Source organism: Lathyrus oleraceus, chromosome 5, assembly GCF_024323335.1.
Source record: "Lathyrus oleraceus cultivar Zhongwan6 chromosome 5, CAAS_Psat_ZW6_1.0, whole genome shotgun sequence".
NCBI lineage: Eukaryota > Viridiplantae > Streptophyta > Magnoliopsida > Fabales > Fabaceae > Lathyrus > Lathyrus oleraceus.
Window position 1 is genome coordinate 504123237 of NC_066583.1, and position 24990 is coordinate 504148226.

A 24990-nucleotide genomic window follows, 5' to 3' on the forward strand; every position below is an offset into this window, starting at 1 on the left:
GAGAGAGACAAGTCGAAAGAGAGAGGGAGAGAGTCAGGAAAGACAACCAACTCACTCACTAGAGAAACAAGGAATGAGATATGCAACAAAATAATACATAATGATATAGTTTTAAGTTTACACACGCAAAAACTACATGGAAAAAAAAAAGACCAGATGCTTTGAAAATGGGGTTGACAAGGAGCTTTCACCATTGATGAATCCATTTCAAAACAAAATGCATGAAGGATGGAAAGAGAAAAACAACATCAAGACACGAGGGGTGCAGTATATATGTATGCATGACTATTTGGTAGATGCAAGTGATAAAACCTTGCATCAGTAGGTGTGAAAATGGAATGAGTGCATGATTATAGTGGTGGATGTAAATGTTTGATACCTTATGTCAGCAAATATAGATGCATAAAGATGGAGAAATTCGAATGAAATGTATGCATGGAGACATGAACTAGTGAGAAGTTGGAGTTTCTGTCTCTTTACATATAAAAGTAATCGAATGGAATAGTCAGTCTCAAACAAATGAAAACCAAACTTTTACACTGTTTCACATTAACCCTTAGGCATGAGTCAAATCTCAAGTGTATTTGGAGAAAGTGGTGTACAAGATTGTAATAGTTCCAACAGTTTCTAGAACAATCATGTGCCAAAGTAGTATACAACAAAATATTGATCAAGATAAACTCCATCAAGAATTGATAAATTGCAGCTCTGTTTCATGGACCGGGCTGAAAATATGCCAACTTGAATCATGGAATGCATTATAATAATCATCGGGAATTTTTTCAATTTTGATTTCGTTTGTAAATCTTCGGGCAGCCAAGATATGTTTTACTGAGTTCAGAACAGGGGAGTTCTTACATAATGACACATGCTGCTCGTATTCTTCAAAGCTGTTCCCGAATAATACCATGTTATTTAAGAAACTCGGTTTCCAATTTGCCTGCAACAGGTTGCTATATAACTCTGCTTCGCAGTGAGGCATGAAGAACATTGTTGGCTTCACGGCCTCTCGCTTCCCATGCTCGTTTATGGACATGACGGTACAACCAAGAGCTTCCAAAACCCGAGACTCGGTTACAGAGAGGATAGGATCAAATACCTCGATGTTTCCAATCAAATTTAAATCTCTTTTCATCAACATTGCAATGCTAAGTTGCAAACATGGCGGCTCATACAATTCAATGCTGCCGATACCGTAAATGACCATTTGCATATTTGTCTCTGAGCCCAAAACTATATGGAAATAATCCAAAATTGATGTTTCAATCTGATCTTTGAAAGTATGATAAAACTGAGAGTTCTCAATCTTACTAATATATCTTTCCATTTTCTGCATTAATGCTGTTTCTCTAATAGGATCTTTCTGAGAATCTGTTGGAGCCCATGGTTCTTGTTTTTCTTCCGAAATTCTTTCAACTTCAGTATCTTTTCTCCTTTGTCTTCCACGACGGGGTAAAATAACCGTCCAGTCTCCATCTGTTGTGCAATTGCTATTTGTGAGAGATTTTGCTGAAGCTGCCATTAAAATACTCAAAAAAAATATTCTTTACTTGTTTTCCTCCTGAATCACTGCTTCAATATCTGAATGCAACACAGCAAATTCTGGAAAATTATAGGGTGTTAGTGCTGTGCTTTCCAAGCTTGGTCACGAGAAAAAACAGTTGACTGAATCCATATTAGTACTAGAAAGTAGTAAATAGGGTTGTGAATTGCGGATTCTAGAAAATAGCAGTTTGTTCAAATTTCACTATGCTGCAGCGTTATTGTGTCGTATAGCCACTATTTGACAACACTTTGTACTAAATGGCATATAGCGGAACAATAGAAAATTGTTCAAATTCTGTTTACTTATCGCCTCTATTTGACAACACTGAATTAGTCCTGTTACACTACTTGGCATTCAATATAAAGATCAACTTTGTGAGTGCAGATTATGAAGCAAGCTGAAACAAACATGTGTATATGCAGCAGTTTGTTCAAATTTCACTAGTTGCCATTCAAGATAAAGAACAAATTTGTGAGTGTAGATTATAAAGTAAGCTAGAACAAACATGTGTACATATGCTGCAGTTTGTTTTCAAGATAAAGATCAAATTTGTGTGCAGATTATGAAGTAAGCTAAAACACATGTGTATATGCATCTTTTCTAAAACCAGTACTATCAAAAGAAACGAGGTCACAAAGCAAACCAATATACACACTCCTCCGGTTAGGTCCCATATTCCAATCTAACCAGATATATTAGATTCCACAGTGACATATAAGTAGCCTAGCTTAGCAAGAAAGCTCAAAGAATGCAATTAACAAATATCGGAGTGGAAAAATGAATAGACACTATGAAGCACGGACACCTCCAGGAGTAGGCGTGTCGTGGTGTCTGACACGCGTCGATATCCGACACTTGTATGACACTTGTCGGAAAAGTCAAATAAGTGTCGAAAAAGTCAGACAAATGTCTTCCAAAAAAATAATTATTTTCTTTAATTCGACCCTCTTTAAATCGGTGTCCACACTCATGAGACTCATACATCACGTGTCTAACAATTCAAGTGTTTTATAAAAAAAAAAGTGTTTCTTTCTTTACTTCAACACAGCTTATACATTTTTTGAACAAATCTCCCTATTAATATATTTTTAAACTATCATATATGTGGCGGTGGCGGTGTTCTATATTTTTACATTATCGGTGTCAATGTCAGATTCCGTGTTTCATAGAATAGAATGGACATCACAAAGAACAACTTCAGCTAGCAAATATGCGTCTCGAAGACTATGAAGCACAAATACCGGAAACACGACACGACACTGACACGTCGATACCGGTAATAATTTGAAAAAATTAATTAATTAAACATAATCAGAAGTATCTGGCTACACTGACATTCATTATTTTCCAAGGTGTCGGTGCTATAAAGCAACTATATTGTATATCTTGATTCCTCTTCCCTAATTGCATCTTCTAACAATATATGTTGTCAATCGCACATTTAGCGCGCAATTGAAAAATCAAGGAGTTGCAGGGTCGGCTACGGCGCCGCCAATCGCATACTCGCCGCGCAACAGTAAGGTGGAAGTAAAATTCGGAAAGAAAGAAAAAAAGGCAAACCTGAACGGACTTCCTGACTGTTACAGGCTGCCGACGAGCAACACCGCCTGTATCTTCTGGCGAGCTTTTTGGTTTTCTGGGGAGAGTTAAATCAAGTGCAAAGTGACAATGCATTATAGGCCATTTTAACGAAATTGCTTTAGGCAGTCTAATTATTACTTCCCCACCCTTAGTGAAAAATAAAACCTACCTCTAAAATTTAGAAATGCACTTTAATTACCTTTATTTTTATTTTGAGTCGGATCTTATGATTATGTTAAAAATATATATAAAGATATATTTTTTTATAATTTATACTCGATTTGAGTTTGAAGATTATTTTAATCAAAAATCAGATTGAAACCTGTAGTTTGATGATGTTGATTATTCCTTCGATTTTTTTTTAAATGTCATTTTTTATTTTTTATACATAGGATAAAATTAATTAATCATTGTTATTACTTTTTAAATCATCATTATCCTTTTTCTTATATTATCCTTAACTTTTTATTAATTTATTTAATTTTTTTTTAATAATTAACTAGGATTTCTTTTGACAAAAGAACAATCATTACTACTTTGAACTTTAGAATGACACTTAAAAATGAACACATTTTTTTTTAAAAATGACACTTAAAAATAAACGGAAAGAGTAATTTTTTTATATAAAATTTTAATTATTTTATGTTTTTTTAAAAATATAAATAATTATTTATATTATAATAATATATTTAAATATTTTTAACAAATATAATCAATCTGATTTTTTTAACAATAATATCATCAATTAACAATAAATAAAAATGAAAATATATGTCAATAAATTAAGAATTACATGAAATTTATTTTTACAAATTTAAATAATTATAAAAGATATTATTGATAGTTTATTTTTTATTTTCATTCTCATTTATTTTTTATACATTTATTTTATTTAGATATTTAGTTTAAATTATTTACATATGTATATGTGATTCACAATATTTTATATTTTTTAATTAAATTTTAAAATTGTTAAAGTAAAATTTTTTAAAAAAAATTATAAAATTATAGAGAGAAAGAAATAGTTGACACATAAATCGGTTTACAATTATTTTAATTTATAAGAAAATAATATTTGCAAGACACGTATAAATAATATTTCATAAAATTTATGAAAATAATACATTTTTGTCTTTGTCAGAATTCGAACCCACGACATATCATAGAAAATAAACATGTGCTTTTTCTTTTTGAAAAGTGAATAAGAGTTTTTTAGTTGCCAAGAAGAGTTTTAGAGTGTGCCACATAGAAATTTAGATGATGTGACACAAAGATAGTTAAAATGTCACTGAGATAATGTGTGATTTCGATTTAATATATTATATAAAAGCACTAGAGTCTCTTCTCATTTCTCACTTCTCAAAATACTCTCTCAAAACACAAATTCTCCAAACTTTCAAAACCTCTCAACCCGCAAACTCTCTCAACTCATATTCTCTCGAACTCATTCAACTCACTTCAAAGTTTATATCATTAACATCCAATCAATCAAAGAGTTCACTCAACATCAAATTAAACTCACATTTGGTAAGTTTTTTTCAATATTTTATTTTTATTTTTATATACATTTGTAAAAATTGGAGGAGTCCCACTAATCGTTGTTGCATCTATATTCGGATCGTGTTGCTATGCATGTGTGGGACAGAGTCAATTGTATTCATTCTTTGAAACACTTTGTTATAATATTCTAAGTTTATGAAGATAATTTATTTTTCTGTAGGATTGTGATGCTTCAAATGCATCAACCATGGTCGAAAGCTTACAGGTTTGTCGCAGCCTACTAAGTAGTGTTTTGAGATGCGATGCAACTATCTGGGTTCCGAGACTTGTGAAGGACTAGTTATGTTACGATTAACTATGGCATATTATTTGTGTTTGTAGAGAGATGGAACTCTAAGACATCATATTTTCATCTTCCACATGGTGAGATGTCCATCACATTAGACAATGTCTCGTGCCTGCTACATCTTCCGATAAGGGCGAGATTGTTAGACCATGACATAATTATCAAAGATGGAGCATTGTAGATGATGGTGGACTATCTGGGAGCTGGCCTAGGGGATGTCTTGCGGGAGATATAAGTCACATGAGGATGTCATGCTAGGTTTTGATTCTTAGAGAGGTTGTATATATAATAGTTGCATGCGGCAAAGTAGGTTGTTGGTGATGATGAGCAGGTTATGTAGCATAAAGCTTATGCAATAAGAGCATACCTTTTGTACTTGATTGACACGTCTATTTTTTATGGACAAGAGTGTCACTTATGTGGATGTGGTCTACTTGACATACTTCGCCATTGAGGTACCTCATAATGTGTTTGACTGTAATGAGGTGTATGGATTCAATTGAAAACACGCACACATACAAACACTAAACTTAATATCAATATGACTTATAGTAAGATAAAGGAGAAAATCGATCATACCTCTGTATTTTTTTTTCTATTGATACCCCTCCCTCATATTTATCTAAGTAAAGTGATGTGCTCGTGAGAGTTTATATTTTGATGGAATTTTTCAGCCCAAATATTTTTAGAAGCTATATGTAGTATTTTGCTTGACTTATGAAAGTTACTTATTTTGTTTGATGTATTTTAAGTTCAAGAAAATAACAAAGCTCAGCCATCATGGACATTTAAAGTTCACTTTGCATGATGTTAGAAAAGGTCTTACACAAAGATTCATTAGTAGTATCAAATATAATGTCATCTACATAAATTTGAACAAGAAATATGTTGTGCTTATATTTTTTAATGAAAATATTTGCATCGATCTTCCCTCTTTCAAAATTGTTTTCAATTAGGGATTTGTTCAAGTGATCATATCAAGCGTGAGGAGCTTGTTAAACAATATAGAGGAATTTTCAATTTAAGGACATGATTAGGAGAAGAATTTTAAAGTTTCGAGGTTAAACAACATATATTTCCTCTTAGATGTAGCTGATTAGGAACACGTTTTTAACATCAATTTGGAAAAGTTTAAAATCCAATATGCAAGAGAAAGCAAGAAGTAGATAAATGACTTCTAATCTGGCTACAAGAGCATACATTTCATCAAAATATATGCCTTTGTACTGATTTTCTACCCATTCGCAAGAATTCTTGATTTGTTTCTTAAAATAGTAAAGCTTTCATCAAACTTTTACAAAAAGACTCATTTGGTTTCAATCACTAGATTAGTTTTGAGTTTGGAAACAAGTTTCTGAATATTATTTCTTTCAAATTGATTTAACTTTTCTTACATATCAAGTGATCAATGTCCACCGATGGTAGCTTCATTGTTGTCCTTTGCCTCTATTTGAGAAATAAAATCCATGTAATGACATGACTGGTTTAGAGAGTGTCGAGTGGTAACCCCTTTTGATATATCTCCTATATTATTTTCATTGGTATGGTCTCTTGTAGTTCTTCATTATTCATTTACATTTTTGTCTTCTAAGATGGTTTTACCTAGTATACTTGCATTATCAATAAGTTATATCTCTACAATAGTTTTGGATTAGTTTCATCAAAGGTAACATGTAAAGATTATTCTATAGTCATGATCCTTTTATAAGTTCAAAAAGATTTACTATAAGTGGAATAACTAAGGAATAAACCTTTATTAGCTTTAGCATCAAATTTATCAAAATTATCCTTTTTGTTATTAAGTTCAACACATTTGCATCTAAATACATACATGTGAAAGATATTTGGCTTCTTTCATTTATATATTTAATAGGCGTAAGTTTTACAATAGTTCTTATCAATACTTTGTTTATAATATAGCATGGAGTACACGTTTTGTTAGCCCAAAAATATTTATGAAGGTTATTTTTCGTTGAGCATGGTTCTTAGTAGCTCTTCAAAAGACTTATTTTTCCTTTTCACTATTTCATTTTTTGTGAAGCGGAAAAAGTATGGTGAATTCCAATTTTATTGCAAAAGGTTTCAAAATTCTTATTTTTCAATTCAATTATATTATGTGATCTCTTCATATAGATGCAATTTTAAGACCTTTTTTCATTTTGGATAATCTTAGATAATTTTTGAAATGCAGCAAAAATGTATTTTTTTTGGTGAAGAATGGGTTGTGTCGAGGTAAAGCAAGAAAATGTATCTTCAATTACAAGTACATTATAATTAACACTAAAACTCATGGTTATTGATGGGTCAAAAACATCTATAAGTAAAATTTGTAAAGGCATATTTATAAAAATTGTGACTTTGGATATAAATATAGATATTACTTGTTTAGCCTTTTGAAATACATCACATAACCTATTCGTTTCAAAATATAAGTTTGGTAGACTAATTACTAATTCATTGCATGTCAACTAAATGGTACATGAGAATACCAGTTCTTCTCATATATCGTGGCCATAGTTCATTCTCTTTGCTAAATAGACAACATACATCGTTTAAGTGTAGTTTATTTAAATTTAGAGTACAATTATTTACATGTATTTGACTAGTAAAATTAATTGTTTGTTTTTATATTTTATGATCATATATATATATATATATATATATATATATATATATATATATATATATATATATATATATATATATATATATATATATATATATATATATATATATATATATATATATATATATATATATATATATATATATATATATATATATATATATATATATATATATATATATATATATATATATATATATATATTATATATATATATATATATATATATATATTATATATATATATATATATATATATATATATATATATATATATATATATATATAAAAATCGAATATTACTTCATTATCTTTGTCTTACAATTCACTAATACTATTTAAATAGTATTTTAAACCTTCAACAAGTAAAATACCATCAACGGTGGGATCATAACTCTTACCATACTACAAAAATTTATAGTTCTACGTCACCCTAAGAAATATAGTCTCATTTCTTAGGAGTAAAAGATTAGAATATGTTTTGCATTAAGTCAAACTTCTCTTTCAAGTTTGGTTGACCCAAATCCAATACACAAGACTCTAACCCTAAATTGTATGATTTAAAAAGGATAAATTTAAAAGAAAAATAAATTATTAGGGAGGGTTTTGAAAATATAGGAGGGTAAATTTTTTCTCTTTTATATAAAATATAAATAGATTTTTGACAACAAAAAAAAAGGTATGTGGCTTTAGTTATAATTAAGAATATATATTGATTAAAAACATTTGACAATAAACAAAATTTTATTGTTAGTCACAATACAACTTCTAGTTTATTGAATAATTTTGTTAATAAAAATAAATTGTATACTCTCAAATATTATATTTCTTTCACAAACTATCAATTGTTCACTTCCCCTATGACCACCAATTTTGGATTCTAAATTCTAAATATCAGATTTTAATTTAATCTATTAGTGTAACTCTCATCTAAATGTTTGCTATAAAACAGTATTGATTTGTTTTTTTCCTATGAAAAAATTTACATAATAAAAAAAGTAAGAAAAAACATACCCTTGAATGTATGCTAAAAAAAGAGTATAAATTTCTTAAAGGAAATTACCATTGCAACAAAATAAATTGATTACTCATTAGTTCATCATCATGACAAAATTACAACCATGAAATCTTGCGCAAGATCAAAAAAATTATGAGTACCTACCTACAAGAAAATCTTCATTCTTCGTGACGACGGCGACTACCATGACGACCGCCACACGCGGCGGCGTGCTAGAGGGTACGGGCTATGTCACCGGCCACCAGAAAGCAAAAAGAAGTCCATTCGATTAGCATCAACCAGCATTTATATGCAATTCGAAAAGACGCTGTTGTAATCATATTCAAATATGAGTTTGAAACCAAAAACTATACGATAGTGAAAATCTTGAAGGTTTTTGATCTGGTCTTTACATATTATTTATATAAATAGTAAAAATAGGGATTCGTTGTAATCTTTTATTAATTGCAGTTAATTATCTTTATTCTATGATTCATTAATGGAAAGATTGCCAAAATTGAATAGTGGATTTTATCCAAAACAAATTATATAAAAGAAAAAACTAAAATTTGTTTAGTCCGTTTAATTTTTAAAAAAATATTAATATACATAAAATATATATCAATAATTATATAAACAATTAATAATTCATTTGATTGAATGATTTCATGGATAATAATTCATTTGATTGAATGATTTCGTGAATTGTTTTCGAAATTAAATTTTTTGAAGTTAAGAATTTTCCACATTCTCTATTAAAAAAAGTCCGACTAAGGAGAGTGATCTAGGATACTCTTTAACTAAGTAGAGGTTATGTTAACTAGTGTTCCATTACACTATTAAATAAAATTAATATATCTTTTATAAAAGTCAATAATTTTTTATTTTTAATGCATTATATACGTATATTTTTTAAAAACCCTTACCACTTTAAGTATTTAAAGACTATATCTGAAACAATTGTTAGCATTTTCTATAAAGAAAATATAAATAAGCACATTTCCAAAAACAACTTGTTATTTTAAGTCGTACATTTAAAATTAGCATTTGAGTAAGCACTCACATTTTCAAAAGCAACTTATTATTTTTTAAAGGAGTAAACTTGAAATTAGCATTTGAATGCACAGTCCATTCTTTTCTCTCTCCTTTTATGGCAATAAGTTATTCTATTTCTCTTGTTATGAAAATGTTCTAAAAAAAACATAATTAGAAATAGCTACCTTATTGTTCATTTAATTAAAGACTTAAAGCATTATCAGTTTTCAGTTTTTAATCAATTATAATTACTTTTTATTAATATTTAATACATTGCTGGTAGTATTAATATTTATAATTGATAATGTGAAATTTACCTCTTAGAACACCGGATAGCATTAATCATATTTAAATAAATATATCTTTATATGCCAAAACAAAACATTTTTTATTTTTTAAGAATAAACACATAACTTTAATAAAAAAAATAAATGTTTTAAACTAAAAGTTTATTTTATGTACATATCTAATAGTCAGATGATTAAAAACATTTAGTTTTATTTATAACCACTTTAAAATTCTTTGAATTCATAATTATTTTTATTTTTCATTTCACATGTGAAAATTCTAATTCGAGACAGTGCCTCCATAAAAAATGCAAACCTAAATTCACTACTGTATGCGAAATTAATCTCTTACTCTAAAATTAATCTCTGTTAAAAGTTGTTTTAAAAGATGAGAAAATTGAAACTATTGGAAACTGATATCATTTTTTATTTTAATTCAATCCAGATAAGCATGCTACAAAAATCATATTAGAGTCAGTATCATAAATACCTTAATAGTTAAATCATATTGTAAGAAGAAGAAAAGAAAATTGTGTAAAACACAAATCTTATTCAACTGCTTAATCATCCTATAATATCTTACTATTAGTTATGTAAATAATTTTTCAGACTGTTTAAACATTCATAAGCATGTAATTTAACAGCATATGCAATGTGGATACAGCATTCAGCAATCAAGCTTTACCTAATCTATAAATATACCCATAAAATTTTATTCCCTGGATTGGAAATGCAGAGTTAAATCCAAAGGAAGCAACTTGTGGAGACCCTGGTAGTCTCAGGAAAAGGTTTAAATGGGCAGAATCTGTCGAGAATTGTCGATAAGCCAGCAAATAAAAGTCTAATATTTATTGCAAGAAAAGTAATGCAGCAGCATAATAGTTTAGTTCAGACACAGAAAAGATTAAATTCTATAAGGTTAACAATACGACAATTGAAGAAAACTCATACTCATCATCGAGACTGCACAATTTAATACAAGACAAACTAGTGAGAACGAATCAAGGTTCCTGCTGCAAGAAACAAGCTAAATACAGCGGCACTTCCTAGAGTGGTCTGCCCAATATGCCTAATCTTGAGGAATCCAGGAACCTGCAAGGTTTCAACATCAAAGCAGAGTTTCATAAAAAAAGAAGCAATGAGACAGTGTCATTTATATATGTTGTTACTTAATCTATTATATAACTTCAGTACTTTTTTTTATAAGCATATAATTTCAGTACTAGCTGATGCTTCATTTGTCACATAAGCATGTGGCATGGATACTGCATATAGCCTTCTATTAAGTGTTTTAACATTCCCATCATTGATTATATTTTAGCTTCTTGGTTGTGCTACAATGTGCTCTTGCTCTTTGCAGTGTCTCTCGTATTAGTGTTTTGTTATAGTTATTGCTTCGGAAAGATAAGTTTCCAAGTCTGAGTTAAAGTTTTTTGGATTGCAGATGAAAATCATACAAGCATTGGGAGAGAATTTGAAAAATAAATCCAAATCAACAGACAAAGGATGAATTAATATCACTAATATTTGTCAAATCAAAGTAACAAGCACTAAAATAAAACGAAGCAGTCTCCACATATGAACTTCCCAATATAACCCACAAAAAAACAAAGCCCCAAAATATCAGCAAATAACAACTACCTAACCAAAGGACGGGGTTGCTCAAAGGAACCAAACCTTCTTTAGCTCACAGCCCATATTAGCAATGGCATCGACAGCCCTGTTGGCCTCACCGGACTCCACCCACAGACACTCTCCCGCAGAACTACCAGGCAACTAATCACAATGGAAAAACCCATCTGAAACTGGCTCTACAACCACTAACCTTGGTCATCCGCAAACCCTCCAACCTCCCATAAATTTTGCAGTGTGGGGACCAATTGAACCAAGAAATTTTGCAAAGCCACACACCCAATTCCTTTCTCACTTTTAGCCCACTCATTTTCTTTTTAAGATAATTTTGTTTATAACTTTCTCTCCCAGAATAGCAAAGCTTAACTTTTCTTTTTCATCTCTTCAATTACACTTCCTCAGCAATCAGACGGTAGCTACTGCATTTTGAATGGAAAAAGGATCGAGAATAATATTGGCATAGACCTTTATAACAGCTTTTCTGATGATCATCTCATAAACATGAGAGAGTAAGGAGAACCTTGGAATCATCATTTAGTAAAGAGGGCTGTAGAGATGCCAACATAGGCCAGCCCACCCACTAGTTCATGGCCTAAAGACATGGCCTTATCTCCTCTTTCTTAGCTCTACATCGAACCGATCATCTTTTAGCAAAATAGAACGGAGAATTTTGGGCACAAACTAGAAGCTTAAGGTCATAAGATCTCATTTATCTAATTTCAACTTGTTAGAGACCACTTGTAACTAGAAACAGGCAACAAGCGGTGTTCGCACATGTAATTAGAAATTAAAGGAGGTATGAGGAGTTAGTAAGGAGAGTTATTGATTGATCGAGAGAGAAAGGAAGGTCTGAGGTGAGTCCAGTTCTCTCAAACCCATACAGAAGTCTGTGTCATCTTGTACCCATATTTCTTCATCTTTATTCCTATATTATACATATAAAGAGACAAAGGGCTCTATCAATGCATCTTCCATTTCTACCTATATTGTAATCCACTTCACTTCTTAATCAGGAAGGCTAAGCTGATCTTGCGACAACTGTCATAGGCAGTCGGTGAAGAGATGCCCGCCATGGCGACACCATATGCCGCAATAGCGAGTTTAACACTTGACAAACAGTTAGAATCTACATTCTACTTTACCATGCTACAATTGCAATCAGTAGTACATATGATTTACTCAGTGATTCGGCTTTGAAACCTAACCTACCACCATGGTTTTAAATTGCGACCGCAATATTGCAGATGCGGTAGTCTCTGCAACAGCATCGGACAGCAATTGCGGTGTGATTGAAATTATGCATCTCTCAGCATTAGGAACAGCTTCAGACAACTTCACCCATGTGTTTTCAAGTATTTTTGTCAAAACTCAAAATTTAGAACCTAAAACTCAATTTACTTCTGAAAAATCTTAACATTAAGTATTTTCTAACAATGTACTTCAAATTCTTCTCAATCAAAATTCACACTGCAACGGTCACAGCGACAACAATAACCACAATCGCAACACCAACACCAACACCAGCAACCACAATTTAAAACCATGCCTACCACTATATGATTTCCATTACACAAAACATAATCACCTTAATTTTATTCTTAATTAATTAAAATGGAGAATTTCAAATTCAAACATAACAAAGAATCCTCCAACACTACACAAAATTTGCATTCATCTTTGCCAATTCATTTATTTAATAATCAATCAAACAAAAAAATAAACAATTGGAATTCAGATACACACCTTATACCTAATTGCATCATAAGTTCCATATACAGCACCTGCATGCAACAGAAATTTTTCAAAAATAAATATACACCGTTAACCTAAGAACAGAATGAAAGTCGTGTCAGTGAAAAGAACGCAACTAAACCAACTGTGATTTGCCGCGAAACTAAACGGGGAATAAGGATGAAAAAAACTCACCGACAGCGCCGCCGATAGCGCCGCCAACGGCAGCTCCGGTTGCCACGCGAGCGAGTGCGCTGTCTCTTTTCATTCTCTTGTTTCTTCTCTACGCTGTCGTTTCTTCCAACTTGTGGGTGCTTTAGGTTTGAAGATTTGAGGGGTTTTCGTATTTGTCTTCTGCCTTTTTGGTGAATATTTAGCCAAAAAAATAAATGATTACTAAAATGAATAACTATTTTAATTTTCAATCCATTAAATATGTATATTTAAACAAAAAATGTTATTTTCAGTTCTTATTTATAATTTCTTACAAAAATATTTGTTATAAAATAATATTTTATCCCTTTTAAAATTACTCTGGATTAAAAATATAATAATATTCTCTTAAAATATTATATATTTATTAAATCAATTTTATAAATATATTAAAATAATATACATAATTAATATAATTAAATGACATAATTGAAAAAATAATAGTTATTTCTATATTAAAAAATAAAAATATTATTTATTTTAAGACAAATATAATTTGCTAAAACGATTATCATTTTGAAACGGAGTGAGGATTAATAAAAATAAGAAAATCAAATTTCATTAAATCATTTTGTTAGTAGTTGTGTGGAGAGTGATGTTTCATTTGTTTACCTTCAACTATTATATTAGACAAAAAAAAATTAAAATATCAAATATCAAAAATTATTTAATCATAATTTATTATATATGTGCACCATTGTAATGTAACACTGAGTCTTTTTTTTCCTCAACGAGAGGGTTTTTTATTAATTAAGGTAGGATTAGAATTATGTGGTAAAATGAGAATAGGATAGTCTAAAAGGAGTGAGTTTTTCTTATGTGATGGTAGGAATCTTTTGTACTGTGGAATGAGAGTATATCTATAAAGATATCACTCTAATGTTCAAGTTAGTGAAATTAGAAAGATGTAGCTTATATGTGACAAAAGGTTAAAATCATCTTTGTTTAATCTTGCGAGTGACACGAAGACCTTCTGATCAGATCTAACGGTAGTTGATTCACTAATAGTTAGGATGAGGTGTTTGGTTCTTTGATGAATTTCTACCTACGACTTACTTGTCGAGGTAACGCTTTTGGATTGGATCCCCTTGGGATTTGGCTTTGGCTTGAAACAGTTTCCCTCGAAGTCCTCGTTAACATTAGTAAAGCAATGATTGTGTCATTTGGGCTGCTTGGGTAAATCTTCGACTTATAAAAAGGGATGCATATAAGTCGGGTGAGTGAGAGTAAATGGCCTCGAGAACATGTGCATTAAATGCTTGTCTCGTCACTAAAATATTTTACAGTGCCAACCTTATACGTGGCTTCGAGTCCCTATGGTAGGGAGTGATGACACCGGTTATAACAGCTCACAAGTGTACTCCAGTGTTGTTGCCATCTCGAGGTTGATCTCAACTGTTTATATTATCCTATAATCTTTCCTCTATTTTGAAGAATAGATTTCATGTTCGCTTGCTTGTATAAATGTGGTATCTTGTCATTATTTGTCTTTTTGTCTCTTCATCAAAACGTTCGCCTCCACCTTTGAAGTTTCTTTGAGGTGATATTTCTTTGTTTACTTTGTTATTGTTGTTTATTGAAATATGTCTTAAAACTTTTGAATGATGAAGAAAAAGAAAACATGTTTCAATATTGTCATAAATCAGAAAGCCAAAAAGAAGTGCGGTCTGAGCGATTCACATATATTAAATTTGGTAGGTTCGATTCGTGGGTCCCTTCAATAATGTTATAATATTTTATATTAATATAAAATATATTATAACATATTTATAACTGTTCTGTAATATAATCAAAATTTGGATTGATTAATGACGATGAACTCTTAATGTGGTGGTGTAGGTCTCTGATACGGTATTGCGGGGGTATACCTGCAAGGTTAGCACTCCAACGCTTAAGTTAGTTACATAGTACAAAATGAATGAAGCGAAGGATGAGATTAGAAAATTTTACCTTAAGTCTCACGTGAGCTAATTACATATGATGGTTAAATTTAATTGGGCTTGATTTTTGGATCTCACTTGTATTGGACCTTTGGTAGATCCAGAATACTTTTCCCCAAGGCTTACTAGGTGTTTTATCATTCGAGAAGTCTTTCAAAGTAGCGACCAATATCTCGTTACCAAAGTCGGCCATAAGGGGAAGTGGGAACGCCATGGGGGAGTTGCAAAAGTAGTAGGGGGTAAGTGCATTAAATACATTTCTCATCATTGATACGTTTCGGCGATTTTCAAGAACATGGCCTTATGATCGCATGTTAGGGTGTGGTGTTCATCTATAAGGCATTAAAGTGCACTTAAGTTTTCTTATATTCCCAAGGTGAATTTTGGTCGTTAATTTTTAACTTTACATTTCCTCTAACCTAATCCCTTGCTTGTTTCTTATATATAAGGGTTTTTGGTGTTTTGAGTGAACTTTTTGCCATTTTTAAAAGTCAACTTCCCCTTTTGTGAGAGAGATTTCCTTTCTTTTCAGAAGTTTTTCCTTAAGCGTTTTCTTTCTTTTGGAATAGATTTTTTCACTTTGCATTTAACCTATACTCTCATTGTTTGTCGCCGTTCTCTAGAGGTATCGTTCTTAGCCTGAGTTTTATTTTCTCATTTCCAATATTTATTTTCACTATGGCTCATATGAATGATCACCACGTGAACCTTTCTAGTGATTATAGAAGTAATGGTTCCTTTCCCTTTGCTAGAACGAAAACTCCCGCTAATTTAGATTCCAACCTTTTTGTTCTCTTGACAAAGAAACTCACTGTGACGAGTATTTATTTGACGCCCTCCTTTCTGATGGCGATGTTGTGGAACCATATTTTACAGGTTGTGTTTTTTATGATGACAACTAAAATGAGTACTTGAAAATGGAACATGTATGAGGACTCAAATATCACAAGCGGTTAAAGATGCAAACATACAATTTAGGGATTGATGGTCAATGCAAACATCCTCTAACGATTGGAATTCAACCTGAATAAATATTGTTCCATTGTGAAACCAGAAATAGAGAGGGTTGCGGAAACTACGGTCGAGTGAAGCCTCCTAAGTGATTTAGTGATGCAACACTGTGGATTGAAGGCTACGATCGTGGTGCCTCTTGAATCAGAGACGTTGATCTTTAACTGACATCGCCAATCGATGTCGATCTTGAACCATCATCACTAATCTTCTATACGAAGGATCAATGAAGGTACCTGCATGACTAGAACTCCAACACCCAAGTTAGTTAAGGTTTAAGATAATCGTAGTGTGAATGGATATTAGAGATTATGTACTTCAAAAACCCTTTGTGAATGTATTTATAAATTGGGCTTAATAGAGCGGTAAAAATAAGTGGGTCTTATCTTATTGGACCTTTGAAAGACACAAAATAGTTTCCATAAAGAGCTGTTGGGCACTCTAGATATCAGGGAAATCTTTTAGCAGTCATGGAGGCCCTTCGGGAATGGTTGTCGTGGTGGCAGCTATCATGCACTGCATTGGATTTTCCAAAACATGATAGGGAATATGAGCAAGTTTAGTCATATATTATATTTTGAATGATAATAGATAATAATATATTTGAAGGTTAGTTTAATTTGCTTATAATCTCCCATTAAATACCTTGAATTTGGGAGAAGGTGAATATAATACTATTATTTTGATTATTGTTATATAAGTATCTTTTCCGACAAATTAAGATATATTTTGTTCCCTCTAAAAATAATATCATTTGAATTTATACAATTATAAATATTAAATTATTAATTTAGTTATTACAAAATTTACCAAGAATTAATAATCTTTTATAAAATACATATTAATTATTATAACAGAGATTATATAATCGTTGTTTATTAAATAGTTAAATTATTTATTTTATTTGTATTAATACTATCAACATATTCATTGCACACAGAGATTTTATCCCGTGCGGTATTACACACTAGTACTCTCTTAAAAGAAACCCCCAATTTTAATCACTATGCATATTCTCGCAGTTGAAGTTGACCTCACTCCCACTCCACCCACGGTTATTTTTTGACTCTTGATATCTCCTACGGTTTTTCTTCCGCGTAAAATTTCCCAGGTAAACCATTATTTCTCATCAAAGATTCAACCAAATCCATCTTCTTCCAAAACCCTCAAAATCGAACCCTTCCACCAATGTCCACCACCGATTCCATTCCGAATCACAAACTCTGTGGTTTCCTCTCCACCGTTCTCACACTCATTCCGAATCACAACTCCAACGACGCGCGTTTCAACGACCGCTGCGAGATCTTCAACGACGGAACCTCCACTGGGTTCTGTACTCAAAACGGCGTCGTTTTAATCCCTATCGCTGATTCGGAAGAATGCAAGAGTCCGAAGGGGAAGAGGAAGAAGATTGGGACGGTGAATGGGAGCTTCAGCGTTGTTCATCAGCTTCATGCTTTGGTTGTTCGGAGATGTTTGGAGATTGATGCTCGTGTGTTGTGTGTTGTGGAGGTTTTGGATAGGGTTAGGGTTGTGGTTCTCGTGGATGTTTATCTTCCGGTTCGGGTTTGGTCTGGCTGGCAGTTTCCGAAATCTGGTTCTGTTGCTGGTGCTGTTTTTCGCCATTTGAGGTTTGCTTTTGTCGGCATTCTGGTTTGAATTGATTTGATTTGCTTTAGGGTTTGATTTTCTGCTTGGAACTCTATAATGTTGTGTTTATTTTAGAGGAATTGTTTTGTACTAATGTGATTTACATATAACTTACTAAGATTGCAAATTGGCATGACAGTTCTTGTCAGGAGAGAGACACGTTTGAGAAAATTAATAATGAATATATAGTTATATGAGTTACACTAGCAATAAGCTTTCTAATACACTACTCACAATACAAGCCTATTTCATTTAGGAGCAGTGTTGTCAATCCCATAACCTATGAAGCACATAAACCTCTAGGAGTAGATGTGTCGCGGTGTCAGACACGCGTCGGTGTCCAACAATTGCATGACACTCACACAACACGTGTTGGAAAAATCAAGTGTCCTTAAAAAATAGTTTTTTTTTCTTTGCTTCGACACTCTTTGACTCAGGTGTCGCACCTGAGTGACCCTCATACAACATGTGTCTGACAATTCAGATAGATATTTAAAAAAATGTTTCTTTCTTTTTTCAAAACACATTATACATTTTTTTTTGACAAACCTTACACACATCTAAATAGAGTTAAACATTGAAGCAATACTATCAATGAATAATTAAAGACAATGAATAATTAAAGACATTCATCTTGATTAGAATATTTTAAACTCTTTTATTATTAGATGGATAAATAAAACTTAAAATACTAATATATATGTAGCTGTGTCGGTCTTCTATGTTTTTGGCATTATAGATTTTGGAGTGTTTGTGTCGTGTCCTGGTCCGTGTCGAAGTCCGTGTTTGGTAGCCCATAACTAAGAAGATAACAATCCCATATCTAAGAAAATAACTGATAATTCAAAATCTGCTATGCAACAACGCCATAGTGCCAATATAATTGCGATTTGATAACATTTTGTACTGATTAGCCTAATGTGGAACAACAGTTATTTGTTCAGATTCTGCTAGGGTAGCGCCGCAATAGTTGCTTTTTAACAATATTATTTTTGAGTATCAAATATATGTCCGATTACTTGATTTAGTGACAGCTATTTGATTTTCAACCAATAGGAGATAGCGTGTTGTTAGTATTCTTCTAGTTATATACTTCCCTTATTAAATTTACTAGTTGAGAGAACGTGAGCTTAGATACTGCGTGCCATGTTAGGTTGGCTAATCACTGTTTTCTACTCTAATTATGAGGTTCCTTGCTAAAGAGGGCACTGATGAATGAATCAAAAAATGGAAAATATTTATTGAGAAGTACATTTTTAATAAATTTGTCTGATAACTTAAGTCTGTACTTTTTACTGAATGCTTTTCATTTTGATTCTTTAATCCTTGTTCTCCTGGTCGTCTTTCGCATACTCTCCCCCAAGGATTAATAACTCTTTATATTGGCGTGCTTTATTTCACCAGATTGTCTGGTTTTAATGGTCAAAGCGTGTGACTTCAAATAGAATGAATCATATAATTAATTTAGCTAAAAGGTAATCCCTCGGACTATGATAGAGTGAAAATAGTGAGTGATATATTACCATATTCTTGACTCTTGTAGCTTTTAATCTGAAACGTAAAAGCTTTCATCAATGCTTAAAGATTATATATTGACAAAACTACAGAGTTTATGTTCACTGATTCTCATCATATCAGTTTTCCAGTCAAAGTTTTGGAGGGAAGTTATAAATATACTTTCTTAAGTGGGTTCACTGTTTCAAATTTATAATTCAATCAAACTTGATTCTTCTAGGCTCTAGCTAGTCGCTAACCAGTAGTACTCTCAAAAGTGTGCTGTTTTGTAATAATATATAGATTGACTCATATCTTGTGTCATTTTCCTTTGTGAATATACTTCATACCTTTGACCATCATAGTTTTCTAACCGTTAAGAGCCTATGCAGGTGTGATTGGGATGAGAGAAGATCAATGCTTTCTGATCCAGACTACTGTAGGAAGACACATGGAGAAAATGAGAGCATTTGGAACCTTTCTGTTTGCCACGTACTTGATTGCAAGCTCCATTCCCCTGTGAGAGATTCTTCAAGGGAAATGCTATTTGAACTTCATGAAATTTTTAAGACAGTACCTTCACCTTGTATAGGAAAACAGCAACAGATTAATATTTCAAAGATAATACCTATGGACAACACTTGCAAATCTGGGATTTGGGAGATCTCCGATGATATTTTAATTAAAATTATATCTTCCCTGGGTCCATTGGACCTCACTAGGGTTTCTGGAACGTGTCAACATCTAAGATCCTTGGCTGCTTCAGTAATGCCTTGTACAAAGTTAAATCTGTTTCCTCATCAGCAGGCAGCAGTTGAGTGGATGTTGCACCGTGAGCGAAATGCTGAACTTTTGCTACATCCTTTATATGTAGCTCTTTCAACTGACGATGGCTTTAGTTTTCATGTAAATACTGTATCTGGTGATATAGTCATCGGGGAAGCTCCTACCATCAAAGATTTTCGCGGAGGAATGTTTTGTGACGAGCCTGGCTTGGGTAAGACTGTAACAGCTCTTTCTCTTATCACAAAGACACAAGGTACGTTGGCGGATCCACCAGATGGGCCACAAGTAGTCTGGTGTCAACATAGCTCTACCCAAAAATGTGGCTATTATGAGATCAGTGGTAATAACATCACTAGTTGTACCATCTTGGGCAAGAGGGATGTGTGCCAAAATAATGAGAACCATGGTTACTCCTCAAAAAGAGCCATGTTGTTAAATCCTTGTCAGGAAATCACTAAACCTCGTGAATCATCTTCTGTAGGTGAAAACAAATCACCTGTAGATGTCTGCTTTGAGGAATATACACCTGCTAGTCGAGGCACTAGAAGCTTCGTCCGAGTAAAGAAAAACTTAGATTTCACATATGACGAGGAAGCTATAATTTTCAAAGAAAGAAGAGTTGGTAAAAGACCAATTAAAACAAAACATGCATCGGATGTGGCATCCCATATGTCTCAAAACAAGTTTGTTGATACTTCAAATGTTACTGGGCAGAGTTACAAGTGGCATGGGAAGCGTAAAGCTGATTGTTTGGAATATAGTGATAATTGGATTCAGTGTGATGCTTGTCACAAATGGCGAAAACTTGCAGACAATAGTTTGGATAATTCTATTGCAGCATGGTTTTGTAGGATGAACACTGACCCTTCATATCAGAGTTGTAGAGTCCCAGAACAGTATATTCAGAATAGCTGTGAGATAACTTACTTGCGAGGATTTCATTTGAAAGGAACTCCTGGAGGTGAGAAACAAAACGTTTCATTTTTTACCAGTGTGCTTAAGGAGCACTGTTCATTGGTGAATTCTCAGACAAAGAAGGCCCTGATTTGGTTGACCAAAATTTCGATGGACAAGCTTGCAGTAATGGAAACAAATGGTATACGGGGTCCTATTTTAAACAATTGCACTTTGTCTAATGGGACTTTGAATCCATACCACAAAATATTTAAAGCATTTGGCCTCATAAAGAGTGTAGAGAAAGGTGTATGCAAGTGGTTCTACCCGCAAAATCTTAGCAATTTGACTTTTGATGTGGCTGCCCTTGGCATGGCTCTATGCGAGCCATTAGATTTGGTTAGGTTATACTTGTCAAGAGCAACCTTGGTAGTTGTTCCTGCAAACTTGGTCGATCATTGGAAAGCACAAATAGAAAAACATGTTAGTCCTGGTCAATTGCAGGTTTATGTTTGGAAAGATCATCAGAAACCATCTGCACACTCTCTTGCCTGGGATTATGATGTTGTCATCACTACATTTAGTCGTTTGAGTGCAGAGTGGGGGCCACGTAAGAGGAGTGCTCTAATGCAAGTGCATTGGTTTAGGATAATTTTAGATGAGGGGCATACTCTTGGCTCAAGTCTGAGCTTAACAAACAAGTTACAAATGGCTATTTCACTGGTTGCTTCAAATCGATGGATACTAACTGGAACTCCCACACCTAACACTCCTAACAGCCAACTTACGCATCTACAACCATTGCTAAGGTTCCTTCATGAAGAAGCTTATGGGCTGAATCAAAAGTCATGGGATGCTGGCGTGCTTAGGCCATTTGAGGCAGAGATGGAAGAAGGCCGATCTCGTCTGTTGAATTTACTTCAGAAATGCCTTATTAGTGCTAGAAAGGTAGATTTACAAAGTATTCCACCATGCATCAAGAAAATTGTTTTACTAGATTTTAATGAGGAACATGCTAGAAGTTACAATGAATTGGTACTCACTGTTCGGCGTAATATATTGATGGCTGATTGGAATGACCCTTCACATGTGGAGAGTCTATTGAATCCAAAACAGTGGAAATTTCGTAGTGAAACTTTAAAAAATGTCAGGCTTTCATGCTGTGTTGCTGGACATATTAAAGTTACACACGCCGGAGAAGATATTCAGGAAGCAATGGATCTGTTAGTACAAAATGGTTTAGATTCTACTACAGGGGAGTATACCTCCATAAGATACAGTCTCCTGTATGGTGGTCACTGTGTCAGGTAATACTTGAATTTTGTTATTTCTGTTGCTTTAGTTTTCTTCAGGTCATATTCGCTTATTGTCATGATCATAATTTATCACCAATATTTAATGAATTGTGTAGGTGCAAGGAATGGTGTCGCCTTCCTCTCATTACTCCATGTCGACATCTGCTGTGCCTTGGTTGTGTTTCCTTAGACAAGACAAAATGTACATATCCTGGCTGTGATAACTTATATGAGATGCAGAGTCCTGATACAATGGCACGGCCAGAAAATCCTAACCCAAAGTGGCCGGTACCGAAAGATCTTATTGAGTTACAACCTTCATACAAGCAGGCATGGTTTCTAATTGAGAATCAGTTGACATTCAGTTGCATTTTTTTTTTGTTTTTTTTTATTATTTTGAAGTTTTCATCGTGCTAAACATGTGCTCTTGATTGTTGAATGAACAGGATACGTGGGATCCTGATTGGCAATCGACATCTAGTAGTAAAGTTGCATATCTTGTTCGGAGGTTGAAAGCCTTGCAAGGAACTAATGAGGAAATGAGTTCATATATAGACAGTAGCAATAATGAGATGCATATTGAGAATAGTTTTCCTTTGCACACAAGACATGCCGAATCATCATTCCAGGAATGTTCTACAAGTAGAACAAGCACCAATGTGCTCCCTGAAAAAGTCTTGATATTTTCTCAGTTTCTTGAGCATATACACGTCATTGAACAGCAGGTGCTTTTTGTGTACCAAGTGTGACCATATGTTAATCTACAATATTTTATCCTGTTGCAAATGATTAAACTATTAACTTAAATTTTTTTTTTCCAGTTGACTGTTAATGGTATCAAATATACTGGAATGTACAACCCAATGCATTCTACCCACAAGGTATAAAGTTGGAACTCTCATGTTCTTATTTGCGTTTTCTGAACATATAAATATACCAGAAGAAATCATTAGCCATGTTCCAGCATGATTCAAGTTGTATGGCACCTCTGATCTTTGGTTAATTTACTTGTCTTAAACAGAAAAAGTCATTAGCCATGTTCCAGCATGATTCAAGTTGTATGGCACTTCTGATGGATGGGAGTGCTGCATTGGGTCTTGACTTGAGTTTTGTTACACATGTATTTTTAATGGAGCCAATTTGGGACAGAAGGTTATACATTAAACCAATTCATGTTTTGTCCAATTTGCGAACACTCGAAGTTTGACTAAAACTTCCACTCTTGTCCAATTTAATTTTCTTCTAACTTGAGTAAAACCTTGTCAGTATGGAGGAGCAAGTAATTAGTCGTGCCCATCGTATGGGTGCTTCTCGCCCTATTCACGTGGAAACATTAGCGATGCGTGGTACAATTGAAGAGCAAATGCTAGAATTTTTACAGGTGAATCTCTATTACTTTGAACTTGATAACATCATCCTAATTTAGTTTAACATGTACTGCTCAGTTTCTTTGAATGACTTGTTATTTGGTACTGTCATTGAATTTTTTTCCTTGTACTGCTAGCGTATTTCTTTTTCTAATTATTCATGCTTCTATTTCTTGATGTTCAACTAGGATGCTGATAAATGTAGAAGATTTCATAATAAAGATGTTAAATCTGAAGATGGCGCGGGACGGGGATATCGATCGGTGCATGATTTTGCCGAAAGCAATTATCTACTGGAACTTAAATTTGTATAAACTAAATTCCAGAGGGTTCTACGTGGTAATTTTTTCTCATTGATATTTTTGCTAGGAAACACAAGTTCTTAGGGGGGTGAGTATTTACCTATTCTAATTTTCCCAGATAACAAAAATTCGCAGGACAAGTCTTGTTGCATTCAAGGAAATAGATGCCAGAGATTTTTGTTGACAATTCTTTGGAACTGTTTATTTGGAAGTGATGAAGGTGGTGGCATTTTACTTCGATTTCTGTTGAGTTTTGTACACTTTTTAAAATAGGGATTAATTATGTTGATTACAATGATAAATTGAATTTCATTTATTAAAAATATCATATAATTTATTGTAGTTAGAGTAAGTTGATAAAGAATTTGAATAAAAAAGAGAAAAAAATTAAGGAAGGCTGATGAATTGACTTTCACTTGGTAAAAAGTTTGTTCTGACACTCGGAGGTGGTTCAACTTCTGATCTGAGAACATTTTTCTTTTTAAGTGTTATTTTTTGATTTTTTATATATATTAAAGTTAATTATTATTGTTATTTTTTCAACAATAATTTTATTTTTATCTGTAATAACTATTTATTATATTCATTTTATTTTTTTTCTTTTTATAATAATTATTTAGGGATAATTTTGATAAAATACAATTAATATTACATTGAACTTTGTAAATAACACTTAAAAAAAATATTTTTTTTTCCAATAAAGGGACACTTGAAAAGAGGCAAGAAATCTTGATTAAAAAAATGTGCAGAATTTGGTA

At 32.6% G+C, this 24990-nt stretch overlaps 3 protein-coding genes across 4 annotated transcripts; 1 reads left to right on the forward strand and 2 right to left on the reverse strand.

Annotated features, from left to right (window-relative positions):
- Positions 1 to 520: 520 nt before the first annotated feature.
- Positions 521 to 3283, reverse strand: LOC127085809 (protein SENSITIVITY TO RED LIGHT REDUCED 1). Its single transcript, XM_051026363.1, has 2 exons — positions 3107 to 3283; positions 521 to 1602 (listed from the first exon to the last, which is right to left on the reverse strand). The coding sequence occupies exon 2, from the start codon at positions 1520 to 1522 to the stop codon at positions 686 to 688; it is 837 nt and encodes a 278-aa protein (XP_050882320.1). The 5' UTR covers positions 1523 to 1602; positions 3107 to 3283; the 3' UTR covers positions 521 to 685.
- Positions 3284 to 10739: 7456 nt separating this feature from the next.
- LOC127085810 (uncharacterized) lies at positions 10740 to 13682 on the reverse strand. Its single transcript, XM_051026364.1, has 3 exons — positions 13476 to 13682; positions 13293 to 13330; positions 10740 to 11009 (listed from the first exon to the last, which is right to left on the reverse strand). Exons 1-3 carry the CDS (start codon positions 13546 to 13548, stop codon positions 10905 to 10907), a joined length of 216 nt encoding a protein of 71 aa, XP_050882321.1. The 5' UTR covers positions 13549 to 13682; the 3' UTR covers positions 10740 to 10904.
- Positions 13683 to 17420: 3738 nt separating this feature from the next.
- LOC127085811 (F-box protein At3g54460) lies at positions 17421 to 24627 on the forward strand. Of its 2 annotated transcripts, none has more exons than XM_051026365.1 (9): positions 17421 to 18075; positions 19981 to 22575; positions 22680 to 22893; positions 23010 to 23288; positions 23385 to 23444; positions 23585 to 23715; positions 23830 to 23944; positions 24119 to 24269; positions 24351 to 24627. In XM_051026365.1, the coding sequence occupies exons 1-8, from the start codon at positions 17633 to 17635 to the stop codon at positions 24242 to 24244; spliced, it is 3963 nt and encodes a 1320-aa protein (XP_050882322.1). In that variant the 5' UTR covers positions 17421 to 17632; the 3' UTR covers positions 24245 to 24269; positions 24351 to 24627. The 2 variants fall into 2 exon arrangements, with proteins under 2 accessions (XP_050882322.1, XP_050882323.1); XM_051026366.1 differs by having other exon boundaries at positions 24368 to 24627.
- Positions 24628 to 24990: the final 363 nt, after the last annotated feature.